This window comes from Alternaria alternata (assembly GCF_001642055.1).
Source record: "Alternaria alternata strain SRC1lrK2f unplaced genomic scaffold CC77scaffold_32, whole genome shotgun sequence".
Classification (NCBI taxonomy): Eukaryota; Fungi; Ascomycota; class Dothideomycetes; order Pleosporales; family Pleosporaceae; genus Alternaria; species Alternaria alternata.
Window position 1 is genome coordinate 142,369 of NW_017306221.1, and position 17,001 is coordinate 159,369.

General features: G+C 52.8%; 7 protein-coding genes across 7 annotated transcripts; 3 read left to right on the forward strand and 4 right to left on the reverse strand.

Annotated features, from left to right (window-relative positions):
• Positions 1 to 62: 62 nt before the first annotated feature.
• On the reverse strand, positions 63 to 870 carry CC77DRAFT_948935 (glycoside hydrolase; the record flags this gene model as incomplete). Its single annotated transcript, XM_018535225.1, has 2 exons — positions 63 to 547; positions 666 to 870. 2 exons carry the CDS (start codon positions 868 to 870, stop codon positions 63 to 65), a joined length of 690 nt encoding a protein of 229 aa, XP_018379842.1.
• Positions 871 to 2,036: 1,166 nt separating this feature from the next.
• On the reverse strand, positions 2,037 to 5,997 carry CC77DRAFT_948719 (hypothetical protein; the record flags this gene model as incomplete). Its single annotated transcript, XM_018535214.1, has 5 exons — positions 2,037 to 3,210; positions 3,261 to 3,530; positions 3,854 to 3,870; positions 4,240 to 5,215; positions 5,267 to 5,997. The coding sequence occupies 5 exons, from the start codon at positions 5,995 to 5,997 to the stop codon at positions 2,037 to 2,039; spliced, it is 3,168 nt and encodes a 1,055-aa protein (XP_018379843.1).
• Positions 5,998 to 6,163: 166 nt separating this feature from the next.
• On the forward strand, positions 6,164 to 7,210 carry CC77DRAFT_1044725 (ER lumen protein retaining receptor). The gene is made up of 4 exons (XM_018527367.1): positions 6,164 to 6,261; positions 6,319 to 6,377; positions 6,432 to 6,967; positions 7,021 to 7,210. The coding sequence occupies exons 1-4, from the start codon at positions 6,237 to 6,239 to the stop codon at positions 7,055 to 7,057; spliced, it is 657 nt and encodes a 218-aa protein (XP_018379844.1). The 5' UTR covers positions 6,164 to 6,236; the 3' UTR covers positions 7,058 to 7,210.
• A 491-nt stretch (positions 7,211 to 7,701) lies between these two features.
• Positions 7,702 to 8,192, forward strand: CC77DRAFT_1067002 (hypothetical protein; the record flags this gene model as incomplete). Its single annotated transcript, XM_018528945.1, has 2 exons — positions 7,702 to 7,742; positions 7,805 to 8,192. The coding sequence occupies 2 exons, from the start codon at positions 7,702 to 7,704 to the stop codon at positions 8,190 to 8,192; spliced, it is 429 nt and encodes a 142-aa protein (XP_018379845.1).
• A 705-nt stretch (positions 8,193 to 8,897) lies between these two features.
• On the forward strand, positions 8,898 to 11,717 carry CC77DRAFT_948824 (hypothetical protein; the record flags this gene model as incomplete). Its single annotated transcript, XM_018535219.1, has 4 exons — positions 8,898 to 8,933; positions 8,963 to 10,057; positions 10,114 to 10,850; positions 10,916 to 11,717. The coding sequence occupies 4 exons, from the start codon at positions 8,898 to 8,900 to the stop codon at positions 11,715 to 11,717; spliced, it is 2,670 nt and encodes an 889-aa protein (XP_018379846.1).
• Positions 11,718 to 12,069: 352 nt separating this feature from the next.
• CC77DRAFT_565266 (hypothetical protein) lies at positions 12,070 to 15,358 on the reverse strand. The gene is made up of 3 exons (XM_018532220.1): positions 14,846 to 15,358; positions 14,041 to 14,251; positions 12,070 to 12,575 (listed from the first exon to the last, which is right to left on the reverse strand). The coding sequence occupies exons 1-3, from the start codon at positions 15,095 to 15,097 to the stop codon at positions 12,295 to 12,297; spliced, it is 744 nt and encodes a 247-aa protein (XP_018379847.1). The 5' UTR covers positions 15,098 to 15,358; the 3' UTR covers positions 12,070 to 12,294.
• A 778-nt stretch (positions 15,359 to 16,136) lies between these two features.
• Positions 16,137 to 16,829, reverse strand: CC77DRAFT_565740 (hypothetical protein). The gene has a single exon (XM_018532221.1). The coding sequence runs from the start codon at positions 16,706 to 16,708 to the stop codon at positions 16,442 to 16,444; it is 267 nt and encodes an 88-aa protein (XP_018379848.1). The 5' UTR covers positions 16,709 to 16,829; the 3' UTR covers positions 16,137 to 16,441.
• Positions 16,830 to 17,001: the final 172 nt, after the last annotated feature.

Genomic DNA, 17,001 nt, shown 5'->3' on the forward strand with positions numbered 1-17,001 from the left:
GTTCCCCCATGATACCCAGCCGTCACCCCACCAATCCTCGCCCTCACCAGCCAGGCGCACTCTTAACCAGAGTAGACAGCCGGTCCAGGGCTGACATACTTGAAGCTCGAGTCGTAAATGGCCTTTGTAAAGACGGGATCACTCGTCTTGTACCCGCCCGGAAAACTAACACCCGCGGGCGTCGCACTGCCACCCCCCGTGACCTTGACCTGGAAGCAGCTGACATATGGCTGCGGGTTGTTGGCACCAGCATGCAGAGCAATAGCCTCAGCCCTGACCAGATAGTCTCCACTCGCAATGTTCTTGGGCACGGTGAAGGCGCGCTTTCCGCAGTTTGCATTGAGGATCTCGGTGCCCCACGAGGCTGTTGTACCCGTGTATCCGTCCTCGGCAACCTTGAAGAAGGATCCGGACGTGGCGGTCTTTGCGTCGGCTACTTTGGCCATGTAGATTAGGACGGGGCCGTAGTGGTTGCCGCCGATGGCGGGTTGGGAGCAGGAGCGCGAGTTGGGTTGTGCGTGCATTTCCACAGTCAGGGAACCGCCGGCTGTGAGTCACATAACAAGTTAGTATCATGGCTCTTTTTGAAGGCACATTTTCGTTGTAGAAAGAGGGGGGGGGGGGGAAGGCTGGGAAACAAGAAGGTGGGAAAGAGGGTAGCGTACCTGCGACTTCACAGACTCCAGACGAAGCAGCGGGACCACGACCGCAGAACATATCAGGCGATGTCAGACTAGTGACGGGGCTGTTGTCCTTGACAGTTCGCACACAGGTTCCAGCTTTGTCTTCGGTGCCGACCCAGAGTTCCTGCCAGGTCGAGTGGGCAGAGACGGTCGCCGCGGCGGCGAGGAGTACAGTTGCGTACTTCATCTTGAAGGGAGCTGATGAGATGGATGCGAACAAGGTGAATGGGGTATCGAATCTTCTTTTTGTCAAACTCCAGCACTCCCAGTCTATACATATATATATACACCTTCTTTGCATCCCAGCCCTCCAACTTAGTATCCCATCCTAATGACCACGAAAACAATCTATCCGCTTCATATAGACAGGGCACCACTGCATACATCCCCGACGCTCTACAAGCACTAAGCCATGTGACAGCCGGCCCCCAGATATCAGTGCCGTGCCCAATGAGGAACAACCTGGAGCCATGCAATGTAAACTCCTTGGCGAATGGGCGAGTTGCGTGCAGATTGAGTGCTGACGAGCACGCGCTACTCGGCAGTTGCCAAGAAAGCTTGGTTTCCTGGGTGCAATTTATATAAGTGATGGAAGTGGGAGAATCATGACTGTAACGAAATGGACATTGGTAAGGCGGCCCCTGGGGCGGCATTTTGTTTCTTCCCAGTGTTTGGATCGTGAGGTTGTTAGCCATGGCACTGTGAGGATTCCTTTTTTTTTTGTGAAAACTAGTGAATTGCACTTGATCTTGACAAAAAGTGTCCTTGGACTGTGATCTACTGTATTTTGGAAGTTGTCTTGTGGTGATTATTTTTTGTTGTTCCTGTTTGACGATGCAGATCAACCGGCATTTCGGGCGCACAGCCGCCTAATAATGTAACCCCTTCTAATTCGAAACGTGATCGAGACACTAGAAACACCCATCGTTGGCTCAAAGGCTCCCAAAGCCCCGATTGTAATCTTTTCTTCTGTTCGCCTCGGATGCTACAACGGGAAACGGGTGGAAAGAGGCGGATATGCGCCTGGTCGTCATTGACTTGGCTATTTCATTTCCGCAACACCCAGTCTCGACCATGTTAGATTGAATACCATTTAATTCGTCGTCTTGGCGGTAAACATGCGGCGCAAAGTCTACCGGGTTTCCGTAACGCCTCTTCCGCTAGGAACGGCCACTTCTGACGCAGCTTGGCAGGCTTTCTCGTAACCAACTATTCCAAACTACCAATATGCCCAGCCGTAGTTTCCGTGACGAAGTTCGTTTGGCTCAAGAACGAGAGCCAAGAGAGTCATCGACATGCTGGTTCTGCTGGAGAGATGAGGGAAGCGTCTGGCACCACAACGTGACCCAATGTTCACGCACCCTCTACCTTTACCTTCTCTTTCTTCGCGAAATAGTTCGCCAAGGTATTCTTCTGTGCAGGCTTCTCCTTCTCTTTCTTAGCATCCGCCTTCTTCTTCGCCGCTTCTCCAATACCCATCAACTTCTTAAACTCTTCCCACTCTCCCTTCCCCACGATACCCCCACTAGCCTCTTTATGCCCTCTTGCGAAGCTTTCACCCAACCTACTTCTCAGCTCAGAATTGTCAGCAACTATGCTCTCTAGCTTGCTGATGATGTCGACTTTGTCCTCTCCTCCCCTCGCCCGCGCACACTTGGCAACACGACACGAAAAGTTGACTTTATCAGCAAGATAGCCTTCATTCGCGCACATGACAACCTCCAACTTATTCGACTTGAGCGTCCCAGACCATCTTGTAGCAATGACAGGATGAATCTGCGCGGCAGAAGATATCGTGAGAACGGCGATTGTAGCGTCGGCTGAGAATTTGGGGGGCGTATGTGTGCATCGCTCCGTCTCACGGCGTACTTCCAGGGAAGCGGTGTGAAGCTTTTCATTCTTTGCAATGTCCAAGGGATTGGTGGCAGATATGACGGCATCCCAGGCATCCTGCACGTTGTAGGCTGCCGACCGCCGTGGTGCGTTGACTAGGGCTACGGCGTCGTTGATGGATTTCTTTGAATGGGATTTGAAAGTCGCGGTTAGGTCGGGGAAAGGGGGTTCCCATTTTATGCTGCTACCCAGGTCGCCGTGGGTCCCTAGTGCACACAACCAAGACACTTTGTCGTTGAGATCCGGATGGAGTGGTAAGCAGATTGTGTACGTCAACAGCGCACTAGTCGCAACAGGCGGACAGTCGTGAGCTGTCACGTAATCACTATCTTTTGGAAATCCTCCTTCGTCGGCAAAGTGGTGGTCTACGACGAGGCATGTATGCGGCAAGTCGACGACTGGCGGCGTTTTCCTGCTGCCTTGGTCTAGTATGAAGATGTATGATGGAGATAGTTTTGTCAAAGCTTCCTTTGTACTTTCATCATGTACGTTCGAGCCTTTTGGTGGGAAATATACGGATATGAGATCAGGTCGTAGACCTAGAGCTGTGAGGGTATGGTGAAGTATGGCGCCAGATGAGAGTCCGTCTGCATCCTTGTCAGGGAGGATGACGGTTGGCTTCTGGGCTGAGGCGCTTTGATGGTTTAGCACAGGTGTCTAGTGGTAGGATGTAGATGAATTTACCAGTTTCTGATGATTTCTCGAGCGCGTTCAATCTGCTCTTTTCTCGCGGGCCATACAATATCTCCAGACTCATCCTGTCTTGATGGGGTGAGATGATACGCAGGAACTACCGTCCTTGTTTTTGTCTCTATACTTGTCTTCTTCGCTTTCAGCGGCGATATGTCCTTCTCGGCTTTGCGTTTCGCCGGACCTGACATGGTAATTGTTGCGTGAAGCTGCCGAGCAAGCAAAAATGTCCCAATCCGTGGCGATGGTCGTGACGAATACAAACTTTGTGATGTGACGTTTGCCAATTGCGCCAATCGATAAACAAGACCTCTCATTATACGCGCGCAATAATGCTGCAATGTAAAGCGGACCGAAAGGTTGTAAGGACAGGTACAAGTATCGATGACGTCGTCGACACGCTAGTCCCATTCTCGCCCCAACCACCAAACCGACGCGACGCGCGTTGATCGTGTTGTTCTACAACGATCACAACTGCAGCATACTCTTCTTCTCCGCAAGCTTGTACCCATCGAAACCAAATCCTGTGACTTCAACCTCCACTTCCCGCCCAGCGTGTGCTTCCACAACCTTCTTGTCCAAAATACACTCCAACGCATACACCCTCCCCATCACCACCCCGCCCACTCGAACAACAAACCACGCCATGGGCCCGGTCACATGACTAAGCACCATTCCTGTATCGATTTAGATACAATGTAAGTCCATGTCTCACAACAAATATGCGTCAATAAGTCATAAACTTACCTTTATCGACCCACTCGCTCCCACTCGCTCCTTCAGTCTTCCAGATTAATCGAACTATATGGTCTTCCTCCCCTTGCTCTTGCCCGCACTGTACCAGCTTGAGGTCCACAATTTCAAAGACGGGTATATGGTGCAGCGTGAAGCGGGGCGTTATGCATATATCTCTAATGCCCAGTACTCGTACAGTTTCGCCGACTGGGGCGCCCCAAGGCCCTTTTAGGTGGACGCCTAGTTCGCGGATACGGGCGTTGGGTACTTGGTCGATTAATCGTTGTGGATCGCTGGACAAAGGTGAGGGGAGGTAGTGAGTCCCTTGCGTGGTTTTGAAATAGATGCTTATGACCGCATCTGTTGTTTGTGGGGTTATGTAGGATGGGGATGCGGGGCTTGGTACGGCAGAAAGATGGAGGGAGCCGTCTGCGGGCATGTCAAGTTTATAGAGGGGAAGGTGTTCTTCTATCGTTTCCGGATCGGTTGGGCGGTTCTGTGTGGCGGTGATTACTAGGATGTGGCTATTTTGTTCATTTTCGATGCGGTGTGAGAGTGTGACGGCTCCCGAACCAGGTGCGAGAATGGCTGGACGGGGCAGTACGGATTGCTGGCCTAGTTGTGCGTGTATGTCGTGGCCATCAAACCTGTCGTTTGCCTTTTCTCGATATGTTCCGAAAGCACGACTAAAATCCGTGTAGAATAGGTGCTCTGAGCCCGCCACGCGCTCCTTCGCCGTACGCAAAATGGGCCACTCTCTGTTCAGCGGATGCCGAAACTCGCAATCTCCGCAACTACACTGGATGTTGTCTGGCAGCGATTCACCTTCCCAGACAGCACGTTCAAGATGGCGTCCATGATCTGGAAAATGCTCAAACGACCACGCAGGCGCAAAAATACCTACTGACAAGCAATAGTCGGCTATTTTCCTAACAGCCATCCCGGTATTGGTACCTCCACCTCCAACCTCTGGCCATGTAACGCGTGGATGCCTGAAATCAGACTTGTTTTGTGCCCAGACATCCACACCGAAGTAGATGTTTCCCTTGGGTAGGAGTTTGCTGTACAAGCTCCACTTTAATGATTCGGAGACGTCAATATCTTTCCAGCAATAGTTTGTGAGTATGTTGCTGCATGCACAGGCAAAGTCCATGTTGGAGTTGTTGACTTGGTTCTGGTAAGAGATTTTGTTGGAGGTGGTGAGGGCGTCGTACCTAAGTCAAGTCACGCTTTAGTCAGGGTGGTAGTGAATGAGAGGATGTTACCATATGAGCCGCTTGCCAGCTGACTTGGGGTCAAGACCGACTCCTAGGTTGGCTTTCAACTGGAGCAGGAAAGCTTCGAGAAGCTTTGCACTCCACGATTCGCTTGGAAACGGCTTCTCGATGTTGACTAGCCAGCCATCGAAGCCAAAGTGCGTCGCGATGCTAGCTAGTTTCTTCGCCATGGGGAAGTGCATCTCTCCGGCTTGGTCAAACGTATGCTGTAACAAACGTTCCGAACCCTCAGTCTGCGGCTCAATCAACAGCGTTCCTAACACCTCGACGCCATTTCTATGAAGCAAATTGACCCATGTAGGCGGCGGAACGCAAGCCAACTTATGCGAGAAGTAAATGAAGGTATCAACAAACTGGAGGTATTCACACGAATAAAACTCTCTGTCCACGTCAACAGCGTTGATGCTTTCGTAGTCATGGTAATTGCCAGAGTAGTCATGGATTAATAGAACGGGGACTTTGACGACGCCGCCCCTCTCAATGCCGTCGGTCCCGCGTAGCAGCGGCGTGTTGGCTCGTTGCAGCGGATCAGAATCGTCTTCCTTCCACGACTCCAACTGCTCGAATGTATCGAAGTAGGCGAAGCCCTTCAGGCGATCTACTTGGCGCTGTCTGCGTCGCTCTTCAGGCGTTGGCCCAGTGTCGGGGGTAGGAAAGAGATGGCGGTATCCATCGCGGATTGGCCTAAGAATGTCTTTCCAACCAAGCAGATGGGCCATAGTAGAGTGTTCTCAAGTGTATACGGAACGTCGAGTGGATGGGCAACGCGAACGACTGCGGATGTGCTACGGGGGGTAGCGGCGATCGGGATGACGTGAAGCGACAGGGGCGGGTCTTGGCATGCAAGGATGCGCAGCTCCATCCCTACGTGATGCAGCAGTCGGAACGTGTCTTTTTATGCCAGGCACACCAACACACAACCCTCCACCACGCCTCGAGTCGCGACCCATTGCCCGCGATGATGAACCTCTTCCGACTGCTGGGTAAGCTTGGCGACAACAATGCTCGTGCGTATGGATGGAAATGCTAACACGGTCTAGGGGATTTATCCCACCTGCTATCCATCCTGATTCTGCTGCACAAGATGAAGGTGTCGAGTGTATGTTGATTCCTCGTGCACAAGTAATGCGCCGTATCGATTGACACGCTGCAGAGCGCATCTGGTATCTCGTTCAAGTCGCAATTCCTCTACCTGATCGTCTACCTCACGCGTTACGTCGACCTCCTCTGGACCTTCTACGAACCCAAGTCGCTCTACAACACCATCTTCAAAATCATCTTCATCAGCACTTCGGCCTACACCGTCTACCTCATGCTCAACGACTACAAGCCGACACACGACCCAAATCTAGACACGTTCAAGGTGCAATACCTGCTGGGCGCGAGCGCAGTGCTGGCGATACTGTTTCCCTACAAATACACATTCACGGAGATACTCTGGGCTTTCTCCATCTGGCTAGAATCGGTTGCCATCTTGCCGCAGCTGTTCATGCTGCAGAGGACGGGTGAGGCGGAGACAATTACGACGCACTACCTCTTTGCGCTGGGTGCTTACAGGGCTCTGTACATCCCCAACTGGATCTACCGTTACATTCGCGAGGTGCCCAAGTTCTACGATCCCATTGCAGTGATTGCGGGTGTCATCCAGACTATTTTGTACTCTGACTTCTTCTACATTTACTACACAAAGTAAGTCTTGGAGGATACACTGAGGCTTTGGTCGGCATGCTAACGTAGTTTAGGGTCATCCAAGGCAAGAAGTTCAACCTGCCCGTGTAGACCCCCGCGCGCAAGGACGCTGCTCTCTTTCTGCTGCTGGTGGCCGAGTTCGGCCCCATTGCTTCGTATATCGGCATATCTGTGTTAAGTGGGCGTTTTGGCATCTGGAGGCATTCTAGGGAGGAAGGGTTGGTTGGGATATGACAGTCGACTAGCTGTGTAAGCTAGGCGTCGTAACGCGATTGGCGGTGCGCATGTAGGAAAATACCTTGTAAGAAATGAATACGTGCTACATTGAGTGAAGCGCCCGATAAGGCTGAGACACGTGAGAAGCAGTATGCATGCATGGATGCGCCACCGGCTGCAGCCTCGGGGTGCTTGACGCTCAGCCTTGTGCGCAGGTGAAGGGAGCGGCCAATCAAAAGACGCTAATATCGGCGGCCGCCAGTAACTCCGGACTACCTTCGCTGCCGGCAGTCAGCAACCCTCAACCTTTTCCTTATCCCAAAACCATACAAACGCATTTGTTCATTCTCCATCCGTTCGCTGCTTCCTATTCACCAACCTACTTTTTTTTTCTAAAGAATTGTCGCATTCGTCAGCACTTTGAAGCTGTCCCCCCAGAATCAGCCTCAACTTGTTGTTATCGCCGAAAAGTGCGCGCTCACACGACCGGGCGCACGATTAGGGAACGACACACGACCATGTTCTGCCTGCGGAGCTGGATTCCAGTTCTCTTCTTCTTGTGAGCCCTCGCCCATGTCCGGCGCATCGTATGGCATGGCATTCTAACAAGAGTATGCATAGACTACGAACGCACGCCTCCCCCGTCTACCTCGTCCTCTTCATCTCGGCCACATACTTGTTAAACCGACCGTGCGTGTACTGCAGCCTCCTCCTCTTCATCCTCGTCGTCGCGCTCTTCGACTTTCACACACCGTGGTTCGATGCGCCGTTGTCGGATAGTGCGGAGCTGGCGCTGAATGGGACTGTGGCGGAAAGCGCTGGCATGTTGGCGCAGGCAGTGAATGCGACGGTCAAGGCTGGGGTGGGCGCGGCGGTGGAGGGAGTCAAGGGGAGGGTTGGCTTGGGACAGGCGAGTGGGAGCGAAGGACAGAGTTATGAGTGGGTCAAGGGGTTGTTGGGGAAGAAGGAGTGGCGGGTGCAGTGTTTGGATGTCTTGATCCGGATTTAGGCGGACAGGGCTGGGAAGGGGGAGAGCATGTATGACAGATGGCTGAGAGACTTGCGAATACCATTCTCTGGTCTTGTGATGGGTTGGGATTGGAAGTGTCTGCATCGAGGGCGTGAATTGGAGCATTTGCATGGCGTCAATGGCATACTGCTTTCGAGATGACTGCCTTTCCGAGATGACTGCTCTTCAGGCCATGGTATCTCAACTATGATATCTCAGTTATGATATGTCAATCCAGCAGAGAGACATGTAAAAGACCCCGCGCTAAACCCTAGAAGCAGGGATGGCTACCTAGGTGGGGCAGTTCGGCTTGCCGCACGCGCACCTTCCCCTCTAAGCCTACACACATGCAGACGCATCGTCTCACCCAGTACCAATTGATTGCACACTTCCCCTCCTTTTGCTGCTGTGCTCTAGCCCCGCTCTCCTTGCGCCTTCACCCTGGCTGCTCTATCCGCTTCCGCGAGACTCTGCTCTCGACAATTGACTCGTAGCAGAGTGAAGACAAGTACGCCGACGCGTCTCTTAAACACCACCCCGACCCACTCCATCCGCTCTAGAAGCTTCTCTTCTGCAGCTAGAGAGACTGGATCTGCCCCACGTACACAACTACGCCTCAGACCGAGGTTTGCGGTAGCTACCACAAACACCTTTGGCATACAGAAGAGGTTTTGTCAAAGCGAAGTCACTAGCAGCTTCGTCAACATGGCTTCAGATCGCGATGTTCTCCCGGCATGGTCAGTCGTGTCAACTATATTGCAGGCCGATAGCTGATATCTTCCAGGGCCAAACCCTCCCACTATGCCCTCTCCCTCCATGACCTCGAATTCGGCGGCAACTTTGGCTACAAGGGCACTGTCGACATCACGACCAACATCACAAAGGACGACGGCTTCAACACCCTAGTCCTCAACGCACATCAGCTCAAGCTCCAAAGCGCTGAGCTAAAGGCCGGTGACAAGACATTCTCAGCAAAGGACATATCCTACGATGAGAAGAGACAACAAGTCACGCTCGACTTTGGTGAGAACATCACTTACACCGGCGAGGCCCAACTCTCCATCAAATTCTCCGGCTTCGTCAACAACATCATGGCCGGCTTCTACCGCTCCAAGTACAAGCCCAAGGGCGACGTCCCGGCTTCCGTTGCAAAGGACGACGAGTTCCACTACATGTTCAGCACCCAATTCGAAGCCTGCGACGCTCGCCGTGCTTTCCCTTGCTTCGACGAACCGAATCTGAAAGCTACCTTTGACGTCGAACTCGAAGTGCCCAAGGACCAGGTCGCGCTCAGCAACATGCCGGAGAAGGAGATTAAGCCTAGCAAGAGGGATGGTTTCCACACAGTTGTCTTCGAGCGATCACCTATCATGTCTACCTACCTCCTAGCGTGGGCTATCGGTGACTTTGAGTACGTCGAGGCGCACACTGAGCGCAAGTACAATGGCAAGAACATTCCTGTTAGGGTTTACACTACCCGTGGTCTGAAGGAGCAGGGACGCTTTGCTTTGGACAACTGCCACAAAATTGTGGATTACTTTTCCGAGGTCTTCCAGATCGATTACCCGCTGCCCAAGGTTGATTTGCTGGCTGTTCATGAGTTTTCGCATGGAGCCATGGAGAACTGGGGTCTCATTACCTACAGAACTACTGCAGTGCTCTTCGACCCTGCGACCTCTGCCGATAGCTACCGCAACAGGGTTGCCTACGTTGTAGCTCACGAACTTGCCCACCAATGGTTCGGTAACCTCGTTACCATGGATTGGTGGAGTGAGCTTTGGCTCAACGAGGGTTTCGCGACATGGGTTGGATGGCTTGCCATTGACCATCTCTACCCAGAATGGAACGTATGGGGACAGTTTGTTGTGCGTCATAAATCTCGAGGTATCTGCTCTAACAGCCCGCTGACCATGTCTTCTAGACTGATTCCGTACAACAAGCCTTCGCACTCGACGCACTCCGAACCTCGCATCCCATCGAAGTACCCGTATACGACGGTCTCGAGGTCGACCAGATCTTTGACCACATCTCCTACCTGAAGGGCTCCTCAGTCATCCGCATGCTGAGCGCTCATCTCGGTGAGAAGGTTTTCCTCCAAGGTGTAGCCGACTACCTCAAGGCTCACCAGTACTCTAATGCCACAACCAATGACCTGTGGTCTGCCTTGAGCAAGGCGTCTGGTCAGAATGTAAACACCTTCATGGACCTCTGGGTTCGGAGAATCGGCTTCCCAGTCGTCACCGTTGCTGAAGAACCTGGTCAGATTGGCCTGCGCCAGCAACGCTTCTTGCTTGCTGGTAATGTCAAACCCGAGGAGGATGAAACAACGTGGTGGATTCCGCTGGGTCTTCACACGGGCGATTCTGCGTCTACCACGGAGGTTCACAAGACTGCTGCTATGACGCAGAAGGAGGACACAATTCGTGATGTCAAGGATGGTTTCTACCTCCTTAACAAGGACCTCACTGGCTTCTACCGCACCAACTACCCCGCCGACCGCCTCAAGAAACTCGGCGAGGACCGCGATCAGCTCACTGTACAAGACAAGATCGGCCTCGTTGGTGATGCGTATGCAAACGCGGTCGCGGGCTATGGATCTACAGCTGGCTTGCTCGCGCTGGCGGAGCGCTTCCAAGACGAATCTGATTATTTGGTTTGGTCAGTTACTATCCCTATATGAACTATATGTGAGGCATATGCTGACTCTGTATTCTCACGCTTAGGTCTCAGATCCTCACCAACATTGGCAACGTCCGCAGCGTGTTCTCTGGCAGCGAAGATATCAGCGAGGGACTGAGGAAGTACCACCTCAAGCTCATCACGCCGGCCGTCGAGAAGGTTGGCTGGGAGTTCAAGGATGGAGAGAGCTACCTTGTTGGTCAACTGCGCGCCAGTCTGCTTCTGTCGGCTGGCATCGTCGGCCACCAGGCCACCGTCGAGGAAGCGTTGAAGCGATTTGACGCTTATATCGAGAAGGGTGACAACAAGGCCATTCATCCCTCGCTTCGCCGGGCCGTCTTCGCCACAGCGATTAAAAACCGCGGTGAGTCAGCGCTGAAGGCTGTCATGAATGAATACCTCAACACAACATCAATCGACGGCAAGGAAATCTGCCTCGGCTCTCTCGGCCGCGTACAGACGCCCGACCTTGCAAAGCAGGTCATGGACTTTGTCTTCTCGGATAAGGTGGCCATGCAAGACAAGCACTCTTCGACGATTGCTCTTGCCAACAACTCCAAAGTACGACCAGAGGTGTGGAACTATGTTAAAGAAAACTGGGACACTAAAGTTCATCCTGCACTTGCTGGTAACCCTGTTGTGCTGGAGAGGTTTTTGAGGTTTGGTTTGAACAAGTTTACGGATGTGAAGACTGCGGATGATATTCAAAGGTTTTTCAAGGATAAGGATACTAGAGGGTATAATAAGGGGTTGGATGTTGTGGATGATACGATAAGAAGTTATGCTAGTTATGCGGAGAGGGATGGTGGGGTGGTTAGGGAGTGGTTGGGGGCGAATGGGTATTGAAAGCAGTAAGTAGTGACCAGTGAAGGAAGGCAGTGTGAGTGTAAAGAAGAAGAAGAAAAAAGCGTATGAGGCATAGAGACGGCTGTGAGACGTAGAGGAAGATTCTCTTTTAGGTTACAACGATGCATGCATTGTTATGAGTGAGCAATTTTATAGTGATGAATGAATGAACAAATCCCTTTTTTTTTTGTCATAGATGATCATCTGGGTAGGTATGTAGTAGGTCAGGTTAGAATGTTTTCCCATTGAATCTTTGTGCGATTCGTCTTCTTCTTTTTTTTTCTTATCTTGGTTATCGTTGTTATTGTGTAGTTTCTGATGCAAGCAAGTAATCTAGATAAAAGTTCAGTAGTAGTATAACGACAATTATAAACCCTAAAAGGGGGGTTCTTTTTCATCATCGAGTCTTTTTCATTGTATCTTGATGTGCACCTTGTGAATCCCCCCTATGGCACGCCTGCTCAGGCTGACCTAAACAGATAGACTACCTACCTACCTACCTACCTACCTGTCTACCTGACTAGCAAGACAGTATCCGTCCTACCTTCCATCGTGTTATCCCCGCTTCCCCCTTTCTTCAAAGTTCCTCCAAATCCTCATCATCCCCAAACTCATTCAGCGCAGGGAAATCCCCAGCCTCACACCGCTCCGGCCTAACAAAGACACCACAATTGGCACCGCACTCAAAGTATCGCTTACCCTTGACACTCCCATCGTTCTTACCAGTTGGCTCGTCAAGCCTAACGCCGATCCATACGCCAATCCCGGGAATCTCAGGCACAAGTCCAATATAGGATATCGTCCCGCGACGAGCATCTGATTCGGGCAGGAGGCGGACGCGGCAGTTTAGAGAAAGGCCTAAGTTGGAACAGAGTTAGTAAGAGTTCGCTTAAACAGGCTTTTGGAAAGAAAAGAAAAAGTATACAAGTGAATTCCGCAGTTGATGAGTGGGCAGGAAGGATCAAGGTTCAGTTTGGAAGGGGGGAAAGATTATGTTTGGATAAGGTTAGACCATCGTACGAGGTCCGCAGAACGTGGTCGTTCGGTGGAGCCCAACAATAATCGCTGTTGATCCCATGGCTTATCGGCTGACTGGCTGGCTGACTGGCTGTCAATCCATCGGGTTCACCAAGGCGACACGAGGAAAAAGCAAGAGAAGACAACGTCCGAAGCGGCACTGAAAGGCGAGTCGACAAAACGTCCCGACTCCCGGCGGCAGCGGCAGGTTGGTAACTAGGATCGCGTATGCCGGGACGACACAGTTGCGCACCCTCACGCACACCGATCACATCTGACCCAACCTCCCCCAAGCGCCCGCTCTCTGAGATGTGGCGGCAGCGCAGCAGAGGCTCAAGCGGGGAAGCGGCCTGATGCTTGAAAATGGATGCAGATATGCCCAATATGGTCCTTAGGCGTTCCTTGAGGCGAGAATAATCGAGCGTATATGTCTGTGGTGCGGCGTTGGATCGTCGCGTCGCGTCAACCAAATCTCGTACATGTAAACCATGAGTATGATGACATGCGAAGCGGCGAGTGATAGCATGCGGAGTGATGACTATGGTTTAGAGCCATCGCATTTCGGATGGTGCGGCCCGCTTCTAAAACAGCATTGTCGATCTCGGGGCCTAACAAAGGCGAGACCAAGATTTGCAACATGGGGAAACAAGATGTTGGTCGTCGTAGTTGGAAAGTGTATTTGGAGGTGAGATGAATTTGTCGCTGGTTACGGACGAATGAAGCTGGAGAATGAGGCTGGTGGCAAAGGGACCGACGATCACTTTGGGGGTTTTGAGTTTCGGCGACTTCCTTTTCCCGCAGCCTGGTCCCTGCCAGAACGGGTAACTAGCGGGGGCGATAACAGCGTTGGATACGACCGACGGTAGTAGTAGTAAGCAATTCCCAAGTGGTAAATCTCATCTTGTACATGTGCTTAATGGATGAATCTTCAAACGCCATGGCATCCCGCTACGAAGGTCTGGGCCAAGGATTGGACGCAGGGCGTGCTTGAAGAGGTAATCATGTATGACGGGCTTGGTAAGACGACAATTGGTATGGGAGATTGGCTGCCTGTCGCGCACGTTTCCTCGTTGGACCATGATCATGACAGGCTGAGACACGATGGATCCTGCTATGGTGAGGCGAGTGTTGAGTGGCGTTGGATGGTATGCAGCCGTCCGTTTTGGGAAGTGTTTGAAGCATCTCCGGCTTGTACACTTGAACAGCATGGATCTTTACAAGGCTGTTCTGCGGGTTCCGGCATATCCATTGCCACAGCGTACGGCTCAACGGTGAGGTGGGACATGCGGGAAATCATGCGGCTTACCTCTTTCTTCTATTTCCCGCTCTGAGGCGCGGATCTTCTGCTGCTCAATACTGGGAGCATCTGGGTCGAAACGACCCAGTTTCTGCGCCTTCTTCCATGCAAGAACACTATCGGTCCGATGCTCGTACTCTGCAGCAGGCATTTCGTACTTCTCAACGGACGACAGATCGGTAAAGTCAGTTCGTGCAGCGGGAGGACGTGTGTCAACGACCTAAATTTGCCTTGTCAGCACGGGAGCATGTATGAGAGGATTCATTTGCTCGGAGACGCCAGTTGAGATTGCTCTAGCTAGGAGCCGGTACATGGGATGAATCATGAGGCCAAGAGAGGCGTCGAATAAGGCCGAACCGCCGAAAAAGAAATGGCAAACAACAGAGAAAGGTTGTTCAGCAGATTGAAAGTTTAAATGACCGGTACTCGATGCCGAGTACCAAAGGGAGCTCAGCGCTTCAAGACGATGTGGTAATTGCAGGTGGAACAAAGCATGGCTTCCGCGCGGATCGCTCCACCAAGGCTGACATAACTGGGTTGTAGAGTCGAGGAGGGGCACTGCGGGGCATGCAAATATGCAGGCATGACCTGATTAAAGTCCACAGCCTCAATGTCGGCCTTGACAACGAATGGGGAAGATGGGAGGCAGGACGCATGAAACTGCTAAGCTTGGGTGTAGAGTAGAAGATACAAGGAAGTAGAGAGGCGAGCCGGGGTTGGAGAGATGTGGCAGCTCGCGAGAGGACCGCATGGTAGACTGGTCAAGGACAGGGCTGCGGCGACTGTTCAATGAGAAAGCAGGAGGAGCACTTACGGTTATCTCCGCATACGGTTGCAGCGGGAAGGCAGCAAGACGCGTCTGTTCCTCATCCGGAGCGATGAGAGCGACGGCATCCTGAGAGCCAACGCGCAGCGACAACTGTTGACTGCTTGCGGGGACACCGGTGATGGGTTCGAGGCGTGCCTTGAGTTGAGCAATGCTCCAAGACGGAGAAATACGGCGCTCCGAGGACGAATTCGGGGAGCTAATGAGGAGCGGCACGTCTGCCGCACTCTGGAGTGACATGTCGACAAGCCGAGGTATCTGTCGAGACTAGAGGGGTAATGTAGGAGGATGAATGTGGTATGAGTTGTTGCTGGTGTTGATGGTGTACCGTTGACAGGTGACCCGTTCTGTATGCGGGATAGGTTACGAGTGGTGTAGGGCCGAGGAAAAGCATTGGAGCATGGCTGTATCGAGTATGCTAAGCGATGCCAAGGCCATGGTTTTCAACCACAGTGAATGTCTCAGAACCCATCATGAACGCCCACCACCCACGCCTACCCCACGCGCTCACTTACATCACACAAGTGCGTGGGAAGTCGAGATACAACCCCACGCTGTGTGCGCTGGCGTCGTTCACGCGTGGGCGGTTTATTTATGATGATCTTCGTCGAGGTGAGGCCTGCCAGTGACATCCGGGTCGAGCTGCCTCATACGAAGGATGCGAAACCATCCGATCTTCAGCCAAGACAGGGTGGATTTAATGACATGTTCCGGCACTGTTCGCGCGGGCGCCTCCGAGCCAGCGCTTGCACACCAGCGTCAACAGGATGTGGACATTGTTCAGTCGGAATTTCCCTCCAACAGTGAACAGACTTCACCGCTCTTTGTATGCAATGCAAGTCTTCTTTAAATATAGAGTGCTGCGCCTTTGCAGATTTGCGTACACGCAAAGGTCGGAGGCTGTGGCACCTGCAAGCAGGCGTCGTCCAGTACGGCAGGACATTTACCAGGATTGTGGAAAGTCCAGTTCGCATGCCGTCGGCCGTAGGTAGATTGCGAAGACATCTGTGGGGAGTCCTTTAATCCTTCAATCACTCAACCACGCCGTGCGGCGCCGACGAAAGGCCTCGTGCCCTAGCGTTGGACAACGCACGGGGATGGTTCATGGCTAATGCACCTGCATCTCGGCTCCCACTGGCCCAAGGGCCTACCTACTATATCCAACCTCATCCAAAACATCCGTCCAGTTCGGCCTCTTCTCACCGCCTAATGCGCATCATCGCGAATCCCAGTCCCGTGATGCAATCCGGCACCCGCGAGCGCTGCCGCCCATGGCGCACAACGCAACGTCGGCAGCAACGTGACATGGCATAGCGGCGCCTTCTCGTAGCTTCAACAACGTGGCTCTCCAACACGAGACAACACAGCAGCATCAGCACCGCCGCAGCGCGATACAGCGCCGCGTCTCACGTGGGCGAGGGGCGCACAAAAACACGTCTCGTTGCGGATGAGGCCGACGCTACCACCCGGCGTCTCCATCAGTCGCATAAACACCAGCGAGCCAGCATCGTGTTATGGCGCGCCTTGAACACTATGAACAGTTAGGCGGCAAAGCTAGACGTCACGCCCACGGCCGCCGGCAGTTCACCGCAGTTCACCGCAGTTCACCGCTCCTCTTGGGCATGCGTCGATACTGCTAGATCGCCGCCCACAGTGGGGTACTTGACCGGAGCCATGAACGCAGGAATTGCACCTGTGGAGCATGTCTTCGACGTTGTCAAGACGTTGGCGTGAACACATCACCACCTGCACCGCCTGATTGATGTCAGCCGTTCGCAAGGCTTCGGTAGCGACGCTTCTGGCGTCAAATAGCCGGAGCAGGGCGAGCATGCTGCAGATCTTCCATGTCATCGCGCTTGTGCTCTTCCGAACCCTCAGCGAATCCCTGAGACTGTTCACCGCTTAATACTATCCTTGATTCGCTGCCTCGAGTGACAGAAACACGCTCCAGCCGCTTCGTCGACGATCGTGAACGCAGCGGCCCTGCTGCAAAAGCCGCAGCCCCGTCTTTGGGCGGCGCATTGAGGCCTGACGGAAAGGAGGGCAGCAAATGAGGCCCAGCACACCACGCCGGCAAAGCCAATATCAACGCAATGCATCGGAGTCGTCTCCCACGTCCACGAGGGTGAGCAGGTTGGCTAATA